The sequence below is a fragment of the Cervus canadensis genome, chromosome 29 (assembly GCF_019320065.1).
Source record: "Cervus canadensis isolate Bull #8, Minnesota chromosome 29, ASM1932006v1, whole genome shotgun sequence".
Taxonomy (NCBI): Eukaryota; Metazoa; Chordata; class Mammalia; order Artiodactyla; family Cervidae; genus Cervus; species Cervus canadensis.
Genome location: NC_057414.1, coordinates 36,477,072 through 36,491,787, shown reverse-complemented (window position 1 = coordinate 36,491,787; position 14,716 = coordinate 36,477,072). Strand labels below are relative to the sequence as shown.

The 14,716-nt window shown below is 45.4% G+C and overlaps 1 protein-coding gene across 1 annotated transcript; it reads left to right on the top strand.

Moving 5' to 3' along the window:
- The first annotated feature begins 1,868 nt into the window (after positions 1–1,868).
- On the top strand, positions 1,869–10,627 carry LOC122430690 (pregnancy-associated glycoprotein 1-like). The gene is made up of 9 exons (XM_043451534.1): positions 1,869–1,969; positions 3,049–3,199; positions 4,176–4,293; positions 4,393–4,511; positions 5,714–5,907; positions 6,805–6,921; positions 8,464–8,605; positions 8,693–8,791; positions 10,478–10,627. The coding sequence occupies exons 1-9, from the start codon at positions 1,869–1,871 to the stop codon at positions 10,625–10,627; spliced, it is 1,191 nt and encodes a 396-aa protein (XP_043307469.1).
- Positions 10,628–14,716: the final 4,089 nt, after the last annotated feature.

The following is a 14,716-nucleotide window of genomic DNA, read 5'->3' as shown; positions in this document are numbered from 1 at the left end:
CAGATGTATAGAACAGACTTTTGGACTCTGTGGGAGAAAGCAAGGATGGGATGTTCTGAAAGGATAGCGTTGAAACAAGTATATGGTCAAGGTTGAAGCAAATCACCAGTCCAGGTTGGATCCATGAGACAAGTGCTCAGGGCTGGTACACTGGGAAGACCCAGAGGGATGGGATGGAGAGGGAGGCGGGATGGGGGATCAGGATGTGGAACACATGTAAATCCATGGGTGATTCATGTCAATGTATGGCATAAACCACTACAATACTGTAAAGTAATTAGCCTCCAACTAATAAAAATAAATGAAAAAAAAAAAAAAAGTCTTCTCCAAGGCCATAGTTCAATGGGCATAGAGGTCTGTCATTTGTCAGTGACATCATATTCCTCCTGTTTGAATTTAACCACCAAAACTGAATTTAAACAATATGCAAAATTGAGGATCAAGACACAGTGCCCCACATACATACATCTGGCGACAGGAGAGGCTCCTGTTGTATTCAAGGGACAGGCCTGGATAGATCTCATGCTGAATAGGCCCTGGGAGTCCTGGATGAGTCATTAAACACGATTGTCTTTACTTCGGCTGCCACAGCTGATTTGTCTTCTTTGATTGGGAAGACCTTAAAAAAAAATTTTTTTTTTTGTTTTTTTTGGTCTTTGCTTTGGCAGACAAAATTTTTCATGGTATAGACACTATGGGGAAATTTTATCAGAAATGTATCCATTCATCTTCAGCAGTTAAATGTGTTGGTTTCCATGTCCCCAATGATCTTTCTTTATAAAGAGAAAGGAAATAAAAATGTTCAGTATGCATTCAGTCTCTTTGTAAATCAACCAACTTGTATTAAATTCCTCTCTGTCCCCACTGCACTCCCAAGTCTAGGCTAGAAATAAAAAACCTGCAGAGACTGAAGGCTGATTCCAGCACATCGTTGTGCAGATTTCGTTCCCACTGTTTTTTTGAGAAAACAAAATTAGATGCTAACATTAAAACCAGTAGATTGTACATACATATTCAACCTTCTGATTCTCTTGAAAACATGGCTAACTGGCCTGCTTTCAAGCATGGGTGAAGTGGAGGAAAGTCTGCTGCCAGGGGTCATGGTCCAGCATGGCCACCTAGTCCTACTATCATTTCTCTTGCCTCCTGGGGCCATGAGTTTGTGAGGACTAGACTGCTAGCTCTCTTAAGATAAAGAGTACTTTTGTCTTGATCCACTTTGACTTTGAAGCCTTTAACCCAGAACCCAGCACAGTCCTTCCTTGTACATTTGTTGGATGATATAAAATATCTTGTGGATGCATATGGCATTTCTTCCAATACTGAAAACCATGCAACTGAAGTACTGCTCTGCCCTAAATCTTTGATGCAGACTGGCATCACAGGTGCCCCTGATCTCTGTCATTAGACCCACTACCTCAGGCCAGTTGTATGTCCCTGAGGTGTCCCTGAACTCTTCACTTTGCCATTTGACAACTTATCCTCCTAGCAATCTCTTCTCCAATGAAGACAGCAATGCATATCTCATGAAGTGGCTAGGAAGATGACATGAAATCATGAATGTACACCATGGCCCCTAGTTACCATTTTCATGATGTTCTTAGCAGATTTTTCCCCAAGTAGGCAAAGTTCTTCATCTCCTTAGATGTCCATGAAGATCAGTTAGATTTTCCAGCCAAGCTTCAAGGGAGAGTTTACAGTTCAATTGTCTGTATTCTGAGAAGCTTCAAAGTCCACTTGCCAAGGACACTGATGAAAGTAAAGATTTTATCAAAAGCTCTGTGTTTTTATCAGATCTATTAGTGGCATAAAGGGGAAAACTAGGGTAGGTCAGAGCATATATAACTAGGGCTCCTGGTCACCACTACATGTTAAGAACCCGAACTTCCCTGAGTACTTGGAGCCAGGAAAGAAGCATGAAGTGGCTTGTGCTCCTCGGGCTGGTAGCCTTCTCAGAGTGCATAGTCAAGTAAGTATGGGGACTGTAAGCTGTATCATCTTCCTTTCTTGGATTTTTCTTTTCATCTGATTACTCTTCCACCCATCAGGTTTAGATGGGAATGGAATATTTCCCTGACAGTCTTTTTTTCAACCCTTACTTATTGATAAGTACCTTACTTTAGGAACTGTGGATCCCAAGGGTCTTGGTGTAGATGTGAATGGTTGCACAACTCTTGGAGTCCAGTCATGACCTATTGAAAATGCAACTCCTTACAACTGTTCAGTGCACAGTCTATGCAGATGTAGGTGTTGTCCTGTGGAATGGCACTTTTCTACATTTTATTCAACAAGTCCTCTTTGTTCTCTGTCTACTTAAGTGTGTATATGTCTATGTCTGATTCTCTGTATTACTATAATTTACCTCTCCATCTCTTTGGAGGTCTCTGTGAGTGTATTTCTCTCTGTGTTGTTTTCTTTTAATTCTTCATTCAACTCATCCTTCATTCTAGAGCCTCTGAATTATCCTTACTTGTTCCCTAACTCCTGGATTCTTCTTTCAACTCCCTCTACTCTTTCACCTTGGAAAAACATATACTGTTTGATATAAAGATTTATATCTGACAAGCAGCCTGATCACAGCCAACTCAGTAACCTCTTGCACTGCAAATTGCTCCCTTGTAAAAGAGCATAAGAGTCCCCCTTCTACCTCCTTCCTCGAGGTTCTATGAAAAGGATACAGTGAGATTGCAACAGCAATGCTAATGGCTGTCATTGGTGAGACTTACTATTTATCAGGTATCTTATATCCATCACTTCACTTAGCCCCCAAAAATATTCGATTTGGAGGGTTTGTATTGTTACATTCCACCATTTTACCGAGGGGGAGACTGAGACACCACATGATCATATGGCTTGTCCCAGATTGCAGAACAGAACCTGTAATCAAACCTATGTCTTTGCCATGGTATATGCATAAAATTCTGATAATAATGTGCCTCATAAAAATGATTAGAAAATACACAGGGCCATTACAATGACAGTTTTACCTGAACACGGACAGCTAATCGGAGCTTCTTCTTTGTTTTGTTGGTCAAATTCTCGGTAAAGAATACCTCTAACGAGAGTGCAGATCATGAGAAAAACCCGCAGTGAAAAAAATATGCTGAACAGTTTCCTGGAGGAACATGATTACAGACTCTACCAGACTTCTTCTCCTGGGTCAAATATAACTATTTTCCCCCTGAGAAACATCAAGAATGTGAGTATTTTGGGAGGATGGTGCTCCACAGTGACCCGTGGTGCTCTAGCCTAGCACCGGGGCTCATCTGGAGGTGCCAGGTGGGATGTGGGGTTGAGGATCCTGCAGGAGGCAGAAACACTGGAAAACAGGGATCCCACCCCGAGGAGAACACACTCTCATCCTCAACTGTTGGTCTTTGTGACTGGGCCTGGCAATTAGCAGGTGGCAGATAAATATCCATTTCTGTGTCCAAGATGTGTCATTAGTTTGAGGGAGATTGTTCCTTCTGAAATAAGTGAGTCAGTCAGTTACAGATGAAGAGTGAAGTGTCACTGAGCAAATGGTAGAACCAAGGACAAAGCAATTGTGAATCCCCAGGCAGAGGAAATCAATTTCCACAGAAGCAAGAATCACAGCCATAAAAAGTCAATAAACCCGTATTCCGTGTAAAGCCATAAGTATCTACCACTGGTTACTGTTTTTAGATTAGAGAAAGGGCTTATTTTGTCTTCAAGAATGCTCATGCTGGCCTGAGAGATAGGCATATTAGTAAATACATGTCAAATGAAAGGGTCACCTGTGTGGTGTTGATTGGATGTGGTCTGACTTCAGAGGGAGTGGCTGAGGTTGATCAAGAAGGACGTCCTGGAGAAGGGGGTGCTAAGGCTTGGTTTGAAGACACTACAGAGTTTCTCAAATGAAGGCACCAGGGCTTCTTTTGGTGTCTAGTGGTCCTGGAGGTCCAGTGGTTATGCCTCTGTGCTTCCAATGCAGGATGTACCACTTCAACGCCTGGTCATAGAGTCAGTATCCTGCATACCATGTAGCACAGGAAAGATATATCAAATGCAGGCACCTCTGTGACCAAAGTCAGTGAGCTGCACGGTGGTTAGAAAGTGATCTCAAGAGATATGTGACATCCAGAGGGAGGAATGAGAGTGGGAATAGAGGGTAGCCAGCTCTGCACTAACCTACTCCCTCATTTTCCCTGTAGATGATCTACATGGGTAACATCACCATTGGAACACCCCCTCAGAAATTCCAGGTTCTCTTTGATACAGGCTCATCTAACTTGTGGGTGCCCTCTATGTTTTGCACCAGCCAATTCTGTTGTGAGTACAGACAACCTGTACCCGGACCATCTTTCCCTTGCCCTGCCACCCTGTTTTGCACCCTTGGCACCTGGTGACACTTATCTCTTGTGTCTGCAGCTTCACACGTTTTGTTCAGACATCGTGAGTCTTCCACCTACCGGCCTACCAATAAGACCTTCAGCATCAATTACGTTTCTGGGAGGATGAAGGGAATTGTTGCTCGTGACACCGTTCGGGTAACAGTGTAACAAATGCTAAGTCAGGACTGGCTATGGAGTGACCACTGCTTGCAAAACAGTTGCAGGATGATCTGGCAGGACACTTCCTAGTCTAACTCCCATAGATATTGGCCATCTTACTCACAGGATCCTGTCCTTGGGGAGGGAGTGCCCGTGGTGACAGATGAGCACACAGATTAGCTAACCCAGAGAGTGGCTTGAGATGGGGACTTGAAGCTTCTCTGCCCATGAGCAGTTCAAGGTTCATTTTGCTGGGAGTGAGAAGAGGGGGAAAAAAGGACCCAATTTATATTCTGATACACTGTTCTAGCCACTTTCAGGTGATAAGTGGTTTAGTCCTGCAACAATGCCACACAGCAGTTACTCTGATTAGCTCATGAGACATATGAGGAAACTGAGGTGCAGACAGTAAGGGCCTTGCTGAGGACACACATGTGGCAAACAGTGGAGCTCAGCTGGCTTTTCAGGACTGAAGTTGCTGTGGGGTGTTTGGGGACAGGATAAAACTGATCTGGAGACCCTCGGGGCAGTCAAGGGCTTCAGGTACCCAGACTGGGAAACTGAAGTCCTGAGAAGTTAGGGGGCTGATAAATGAGTTCTCACACTAGGGGGCCTTTGAGAGTCCAACATAACTTATGGCTTGCTTCCCCCAAAGTACTTGAGTAGTTCCCCCCTCTCTCTTTCTCTGTCATACACACTCACACAAAGACACACATACCCCCAAAATTGAATTCCCCAGGCAGTAATTTCATAGATCCCTGCAAGCAAGAATGTGTTTTCAGCTTCTCTCTTCCTGGACAGATGCAGAATCCATAGTACCTTACAGAGAATGCAGTCCACTCCTGCCAGTAGGTCACAGTGATGCCAAAGAGAAGGCTACCTTGCTCTCGGCTCATTTTGTCCACAACGGGGCACCGATGGGTCCTGGCCTGACTCTTGGTTGCCGCACCTGTACAGAAGCCATGAGGCCAATTTGACTCACTCAGGTGGTGTCTTTCAGAGGGTCAGATGTTTTAAAATTCACAGCCTTTCTCAAATGGAACCCAAATTCCCCTCTCAGCTTGGTCTAACCGCCTGAGGTCCACCAAAGACACAGCCCAGCCTCAATTCTTCTCTGAGGATCTAATGGCAATGCACTCCAGCCCAGTCCTATCCCCAATTCATGTGTCTGTAAGTGGGATCACTCTTCTCTTCCACAGATTGGGGACCTTGTAAGTACTGACCAGCAATTTGGTCTAAGCATCGAGATATCCAGGAATCAGGAAGTACCTTTTGATGGTGTCTTGGGCTTGGGCTACCCCAAATTTTCTTTCAGTGGAGTTATCCCCATCTTTGACAACCTGAAGAATCAAGGTGCCATTTCTGAGCCCGTCTTTGCCTTCTACTTGAGCAAGTAAGTCTGAGATGGACAATCCATTTCTCTAAATTAGCTGTAATTTGCTTTCAGTTGCATGAAAATTATGGAACAGTTGAGAAAGAAGTATCCGGAGAGATAATCTAATCCAAGATAACTATGGCCCCAGGCCCCTACCTGGCTTCACCACTGACTTTTATAAATAATGTTTTATTGGAACACAACCCTGCTCCTGGCCTCAAGATCAGTAACTTGATCTCGGGGGATGAGTGAGAATGAAGACTAATGGAAGGCAATAGGAAACAAGTTGAAGGAAAAGGCATTAGGATTAGCTAATTAATTTGATAAGGAAGGAGAAGGATGGTGGGTAGCTTTCCTTCCTCATTAGAATTTTACTGGTAACCCAGGACCAGCTACCCAATTTTCAAGAGCCAGTGAAAACAAAAGTGCGGGACCCCTGTTCAAGAAATATTACGTATTTCAAGACAGGGAGAGCAGAGGTGGGATCACTTCTGAGTGTGGGGCCCTTTGGACAGTGGAGGTCACAGGCCTTTGGAGCCAACTCTAGGTGACCTGATCCCACACACTTAGCACTCCCAGGTCTTGATTTTCCTGAAAAATGACAAAGTGGACAAGAGGAAAGCAAAAAATTCTTCAGCACTCTGTCCTCTGAGGGTGTCTGAGCACTCAGGTCACAGGAGGTCCAGGGCGTCTTCAGAAGATATTGTGGGTGGAGCCCAGCCAGGTGACTCAGCTTCTACCCTCCTCTGTGCCACTCATTACCCAGTAACCGACCTCAGTCTGTTTGCTCCTAGCCTCGATTTCTGCATCTGTAGATAAGTACCTTATTAGAGCCTTGATGGTTGGAGAAGCAAAGCTCTCAGATAGTGCTGTTGTTACCGACTTCCAAGGATCCCCACTGTCTTCTCTCTACAGAGGCAATCCAGAGGGCAGTGTGGTGATGTTTGGTGGGGTGGATACATCCTACTACCGGGGAACGCTCAACTGGGTACCATTGATCAAAGCAGGCAGATGGTGTGTCCGCATGGACCGGTAAGCCTCTCCCTCTGAGGGTCAGCCCAAAAAAATGCTCCCACTACTGTACATGGACACAGGCAGACATACACAAATGGATTCTCAGGCAAATAGCCACAGAGACATATATACCACCCACAATGACACAGACAGAATCACAGACACATGGAAACACACAAACAGACACGTATAAACATACACAGAGACACATAAAAACATGCAAAACTTGCATAGCTAGTCAGAGACACAGAAGCACACACAGAGACACATACAAACACACATACAAACAAACACACAAGCACATAGCTACACAAACAGCCCATGGGTTCATAATCCCCAGGCCTCCTGACCAGGGCTCTGACCAGGATCCTCACAGGGTCCAGAGAGGTCTGTGAAGCTGGGAGAGCGCTGCACCCACTGCCCTGTGAGGCGGGGAGCACGGTCAGAGGACTCTGCAGTGTGGTGAACAGGATCAGGGAGGATCTCACCAGCCTGGACAGCGCTATAAGATGACCAACTGTCCAGGGCTACCTGGGACCAAGGAAGTTCTCAATACAGATAAATCTCAGTTTAAAAACAGGGAAATTCCTAAGAAAATGGGGAAAACTGGTCTCCTTAGGGAGCAGCTACCCAGCAGTGGAGAGATGTTGGCTGCAGTCTTAATGTGAAAGCAACTAATAAAAAAGACACCCCACATCCCTGGGCACAGAGTGGGGCAGGGGCTATAACTAAGACAATCAGAAAGTTAGGATCCAGGAGTGACCTGAGGACCAGAGGCAATAACTGATAGGATTCTGTGTGATACCCTCAGACAAACACTGACCTGTCCTTTGGAGTTTCCATGGGCTAGTCATGTATTTCCTGGCCAGCGTCTCAGGGTCTGAGCTGGTTGTAGGAGCAGTGATGGGAGACACCCTCTCACAGAGGAGCCCCTCTCTCCCACCACTATGAGAATCTTCTGCCTTGTGTATCTCCATCTTCACTCTGTGTTCGACCATTATATGTTCCCCACCAGATACAGCTCTTTGGATGTTTCTCATTATTTTCATAGTCTTCATTCACTCATTGAACAGACAAATGTTGGGCATCCACTGTGTGCCAGGCACTTTAGGGAGGCAAGGAGAATAAAACTCGCCCTCACATCTAAGAAAGCAGATGCACAGAAATGACACACACACTTAGTGAATTGTGACTTTGGTACATGCTAGTCATGGGGAAGGGTCTACAGAGACTGACCAGGACAGGAGACTGATAAACACCGGGGGAAAGTCTTCCTTGAAAACAGTACAATTAAGCTGGAATCTGGAAGATGAGTAGAAATTTGCTAGTCAAAGGGGAGAGGAGTCTTCTAGGAAGGAAGACCAGCTTGTGTTAAGGTACAAAAGATCCTGGTGTATTCAAGTACTGCATTCAAGGATGTCAAGGGAGGTGCCGTATCGAGAGCAGATAAAGAGAGTCAGGGCAAGAGACAAAGGGCTCTTTAGGAGACAGTCGGGAACAGGGAAGCTCTGGGGAGACTCAGAGTGACCTCGATGACCGCTTTGTTCCACTGCCTCTCAGCATCTCCATGAACAGACGCATTGTTGCTTGTAATGCCGGCTGTGAGGCCATTCTGGACACCGGGACATCACTGATCACTGGCCCAAGAAGACTGGTTGATAACATCCTGAGGTTCCTCCGTGCCAAGCCACGGGGTTCTGAGGTGAAAGGTCATGCCCAAGGGTCACTCCCAGTCTCCACACACAACAAGGATCTCCAGGGCCAACCTCTCTCCCTCTCTCTCTAACAGCACTACGTTTCATGTTCTGCGGTCAACACCCTGCCCTCTATTGACTTCACCATCAATGGCATCAACTACCCAGTGCCAGCTCAAGCCTACGCCATCAAGGTGAGGGGACAATACTGAGGGTTCATTCTCAAACTGGAGATTGCAGGATCCCCTGGGCTGCTGCTGGGGGCAGGGCGCCCTCTGCAGGCCATATCACACCATTGCAGATGCTCTGAGCCTTGTGGCTGGGCCAGTGCCTCCCACAGAACCAATCACTTGAGAGTAAAGGGCCGTCTGGGACACTGATCATCCTGAAATAAATGTGGAGACGCCACACCATGCTGGCATGGTGGGAGTCACAAGGCGAGGGGAACACTGAGGCCCTCAGTCCTCAGAGAGCTTCAGTTCAATCTGAACTCTTAGGTGCATGAACACGAAAGTCAGCACTAGCAGTCCCTGAAATAGGCCATGTTACAAGGTGAATGGCTGGGGACAATCCCAGTGTGCTGTCCCATCACAAATTAACAGTCTCCCTTCCCTTCTCAAAGTTTTCTTGCTTTGGATGATAAATTACATGGTCACCCTAGATCTCGGCTGCTTCTTCCCCTTGCTCTGGCCAGGTCCCCCTTTGTGAATTGGGGTACCCAACCCCTCTGTGGGGATGTTGGATACTAAGGTGAATAAAGGGTGCACAGTGACTGCTCACCCCGGCACAGGGTGGAGACTTCATGTCAGCTCCCTGTGGGAGTACACAGCAGGCTGATGGGCTCAAGGAAGGCTTTGAGAAAGGGAGGGAATTTCAGGAATTCTAAGACAACAAACTCACGGAGCCATGTGGAGGGTTGCTTGGGTCTAGGCAACACTACACTGGATTCCATGCAAATGGCATCCCAAGGTGCTCTGCATTGGGGCACTGGGGACTTACTAGGGGTGATGAGGGCTACGGACTGACCAGTGGGAATTGGGAACCAGAGTACATTACCCAACCAAGCCTGGAGTGGCCAAAGAGGGTGAGTGTGGGCCGAAGGAGGCTTCCCAGAGTTCCTGAGTTAAGTCTTCAAGGACGTGTTGTGGGCACTGCTATATTTAAGTTGGATAACCAACAACGAGTTACTGTGTAGCACAGGCAAATCCGCTCAGCTATATGACAGCCTGGGTAGGAGAGGTATCTTTGGGACCAGGATACATAGATACATACAATTGAGTCCCTTTACTGTCCACCTGAAACTCAGAATATTGTTAATCAACTATACTTCAATATAAAATAAAGTTTTTTTAATACAGTTTGGATTGTGGGGATGCCAGAAGAGGACCTGCATTCTCTGTAGAGAAAACAAGGAGCAGGAGTCAGGAGAAAAGAAACAGGGAGTGAGGAGAACCAAGGGACACTCTTGTTCTTTTCTCAAAATTGTATTGAAGTGTGGCTGATCTTCAGTGTCACCTTAAGTTCTGCTGCACAGCAATGTGACTCAGTTATATACATAGAAATATACATTCTTTTTCTTCCAGTTTATCACTGGATATTGAATATAGTTCCTTACTCTCTACAGTAGGACTTTGTTGTTTATCATTCCACTGTTTCCTGAACTCCCAGTCCTCCACTCACCACACCCTTCCTCATGGCAGCTGCATGTATGGGCCCCTTTTGGTTTTGGATGAACTCTCACATCCCTTGCTGCTCATGAAACCACTTGATTCTTATCAAAAGAGGGGAAATTAAATCAAGAATGGTGCTCGGTTTGGATATTGGGGTGAGTCGCTGATAAGGGCTCAGCCTGACTGGTGTGTGTCTCTGATTCTCCCCAGGGTTCTGACGGCAACTGCTATATCACCTTTAAACCGATCCCAGTGAATACACCTAGAGAGACCTGGGTCCTGGGTGACGTCTTCCTGAGGCAGTACTTCTCGGTTTATGATCGAGGAAATGACAGGATTGGCCTGGCACAGGCAGTGTAAATGCTTGGAGTGATTCAGGAATCAGTAAGGCCACTCCTAACACACACTCACTCACACTTAGGGCACTCCTGCCCAGGATGCTGATGAACTGAATTTGGTGGTCTGCACACCCTGTTCTCAGTAAAGAATAAAGGGTTTCACTTGTAATGGTGCTGAAACAAATGCATGCCTCTGTTTGTGTCTGGGAGTGAAGGATCTAGAACTTAGTCTGAATCAAAATTGAGAGGAGCCCAACTCCAATTGGCTTCAAGGAAAAGGGGAACTCATTGAAATGATTCTGGGAATCCAGGACACAAGAATCAGAGCAAATACAAAGATCTCAGTGACTGGACACAAGAAATTAGAAGTCATCAGTTCTCTCTCATCCTTGGTCTTTCCCTTCCCTCTTCTTTGGGGGTCTTAGACTGACAACTTTCTTCCTTAAGGCTTCTACACCTAGTGTGGGAGTCCAAGCTACCTGACCTAGGGTTTTATATACCCAAGGCATCACCTAGTAAGGAAAGAAGCTCGGAGCTATCAGAGTTCAATGGTATTCTCTGAATGACCCACCTCAGATCACCTGTACAGCCCCAGATCAGCCATCCTGGCAGGGCCATGGGGTCCTATCATTGACATTACATGGTCATTGGCCCTGACCCAGCAGCACACATGATTCTGTTTCCTCCAGAGCTACATGACTGAAGCTGGGGAGTGGCAGCCCAAAGGATAGCGACTGGGGGATGATCTAGGCCATGGAAGAGCTTGTGATGACCCACCAACTCCACCAACTGCTCATTCAGAGGAATTCTAAGAGGTAGTGAAATAGACTCTTTTCATCCCATCTCAGATTATCTTATCACTGGGCTTCTCCTCCAGGGGAGTCTGGGAGAGGTAGTTCATGCAGAGCTGGTGCCCTCTTGTTCCCACACCCCAATCACCAGCTCTCAGCCACATATGCCTGCTCTGTCCTTTCCAGTCCTACTTGGTAAGTGATGGCCCCAGTGGATGCCTGAGCCATCCCCCTCCTCCAGGGCCCAGAATGCTCCTTCGTTGGCCTCCAATGCTGTGGGGAGAATGCAACTCATGTATCGGGGGACCCAGGGTACACAGAGCCTTCAGCCTTTCTGAGCTTCCTCCAGAGGTGCGACTGCAAGCTCTTTGCTTGGAGCTGCCAAGGTTAGGCACTTTTGCAGTGGAAGCATCCATTCTCTCCACCTGGAGGCCCTCAGTAGATGCCTCAGCTGAGACAGGAGGGGTCAGAGGTTGATTTCCTTTCAGATTGATTGTCTTGATCTCCTTGTTGTATGTGGGACTCTCAAGAATCTTCTCAAGCACCACAGTTGAAAAGCTTAATTTTTTGGCATTCTCCCGTTTTTGGTCCAGATTGTACATCTGTACATGATTACTGGAAAAAATCATATCTTTGACACTACAGACTTCTGTAGCAAAGTGAGTCTCTGGTTTTATTACACTGTTCAGGTTTTTCATAGCCGTGCTTCCTTCCAGGAGCAAATGTCTTTTAATTTTGTGGCTGCAGTAAAGGTCCATAGTGATTTTGGAGCCCAAGAAAATAAAATCTGCCACTGTTTCCACTGTTCTCTCATCTATATGCCACGAATTGTGGGACTGGATGCTATGAATGTTGAGTATTATTTTGTGAATAGTTTTTTGAATGTTCAGTTTTAATCCACATTTTGCATCTCCTCTCCTCATCAAGAGGTTCTTTAGCTTTTCTTTGCTTTATGCCATTAGGGAGGTGTCATCTTCATATCTGTGGCTGTTGATAATTCTCCCAGCAATCTTGATTCCAGCTTGGGATTCATCCAGTTCAGCATATTGAATGATGTATCCTACATATAAGTTCAATAACCAGAGTGACAATGTATACCATTTCATGCTCCTTTCCCGATCTTAAATCTTTCAGTTGCTCCATGTCTGATACTAACTGGCACTTTTTGACCTACACACAGACTTTCAGGAGACAGATAAGGTGATCCTATACTTCAGTTTCATTAAGAATTTTCCACAGTTTGTTGTGGTCCACACAATGAAAGGCTTTAGCATAGTCAGTGAAGCAGACGGAAATGTTTTTCTGGGATTCCCTTGCTTTCTCTATGATTCAATGGATGTTGGCAATTTGATCTCTGGTTCCTCAAACCAGTTTGTACATCTGGAAGTTCTCAGTTCATGTACTGTTGAAGCTTCGCTTGAAGGATTTTTAGTATTATCTTGCTAGCAAATGAGATGAGTGCAATTGCATGATAGGTTGAACATTCTTTGAAATTGTCTTTATTTTGGATTGGTTGAAAACTGACCTATTCCTGCACTGTGGTCACTGCTGAGTTTTCCAAGTTGCTGACATATTATTGAATGGAGCAGTTCTACAGCCTCATTCTTTAGGATGTTTTAAACAGCTCAGCTGGAATTCCATCACCTCCACTAGCTTTGTTTGTGGTGATGTTTCCTAAGGCCCACTTGACTACTTGCTCCAGTATATCTGGCTTTACATGAGTGACCCCAGCATCATCCCTATCCTGGTCTTTATGACAGTTTTTGTACAGTTCTTCTCAGCATTCTTGCCACCTCTTCTTAATCTCATCTTCTTCTGGTAGGTCTTTGACTTTGCTGTCCTTTATTGTGCCCATCTTTGCCTAAAGTGTTCCTATGTTATCTCCAACTTTCCTGAAGAGATCTATACTCTTTACAATTCTATTATTTTCCTCCAATTCTTGCCCTGTTCACTTATGAAGACTTTCTTAACTCTGCTTGCTTTTCTCTGGAGGTCTGCATTCATTTGGGTATATCTTTCCCTTTCTGCTTTGCCTTTCAGTTCTATTTTCTCAGCTCTTTTTAAGACCTCCTCAGGCAACTGTGTTTCCTTCTTATATTTGGTTTTCTTGGGGATGGTTTTGGTGACCACCTCCCATACAATGTTACAAATCTCCTTCCATAGTTCTTCAGGCTACCAGACCTAATCCCACGAGTCTACTTTTCATCTTCACTATATAAGCATAAGGGATTTGATTCAGCTCATAGCTGAATGTTCTAGTGGTTTTCCTTACTTTCTTTAATTTAAGCCTGAATATTGCTTGCTTCTGCCTAAGCATTGGTCCCAGATCACCACCCACTACTCCCATTGGGTGTGGAACAAAAAGACACAAATGAGGCCTGTTGCCCTTGGTTTTTGCTTGGCGATTCACATGCATAAGTGTGTGAACTTGATCATGTCCCTTAACCTCAGTTTTCTCATCTAGAAAATGGGCACCATGATGATAATTGCACCTTCTCGATTGCATGTGTGCCTGCTAAGAACAAGTGGTGCTGAGAGGGCTTTCTGGGTTCCTGAGTCTGGAACAAATATGAATTATCCTCCCACCCAGAACCATGACACAGAAGTCTGACTGAGTCGATGCTTCTGTTTTGTTGGCTCCAACAAGAGCTAATGATTACTGGCTCAGATTACTCCTTTCCCTGCCTTACCTGTCAGCCTTTCCTTGCCAACTACTTCTAACCTGAAATAGCACTGCAAGGAGAGTTGTAAGGCTTTTGGTCTCTTGTCAGTTTCCCACATCTCCTGCATAGCAACAAGCAGCAGTTATGGCTACTTGTCATAGCACCAACTATGGCAACCTGTACAATCCAATCTCAGCCTTTTAAATGAAACTGTCCCCATTTGGCCTCTCATGTTTAAATTACCAACAGTTGCCTTAAAAACCTTCCTATGCTTGCTGTTTAACGACAAAATATGTGTGGACCTCATCTAGTTTTCTTTCTCAAGCATGATTCTAAACATGCAATGAAGTAACCAGACATTGAGTCATCTAACTACCCACAGGAATTGATAAAAGCAAACCACGAATGGTGCATTTCTCACTTGCCCCCAAACACCACTGAAGGGATCTGCTGCAACAATGGGATACTTTGGCATGTATAACCCAGAAGGGACACATTTTGTGGATTCATTTTCCACCCAGTACAGAATGTTTACCACATGCCTCGCCCTCCAGCAGCTGGTCACCTGGTTTTTGCAGACTCAGCCCACCCCAATTTCCTTCCACAACCCTCAGCAAAATCTAGAGCACAAACTCAGTCAAAGATCTCAGTCATGCA

What these genes read in the sequence shown, in the direction of transcription:
- LOC122430690 (XM_043451534.1), top strand. Translation starts at nt 1,869, where the DNA reads ATGTTAAGAACCCGAACTTCCCTGAGTACTTGGAGCCAGGAAAGAAGC. An exon ending in TGGTGTGTCCGCATGGACCG is followed by an intron (nt 6,922 to 8,463) that starts GTAAGCCTCTCC and finishes ACTGCCTCTCAG; the next exon opens with CATCTCCATGAACAGACGCA. An exon ending in CCAAGCCACGGGGTTCTGAG is followed by an intron (nt 8,606 to 8,692) that starts GTGAAAGGTCAT and finishes TCTCTCTAACAG; the next exon opens with CACTACGTTTCATGTTCTGC.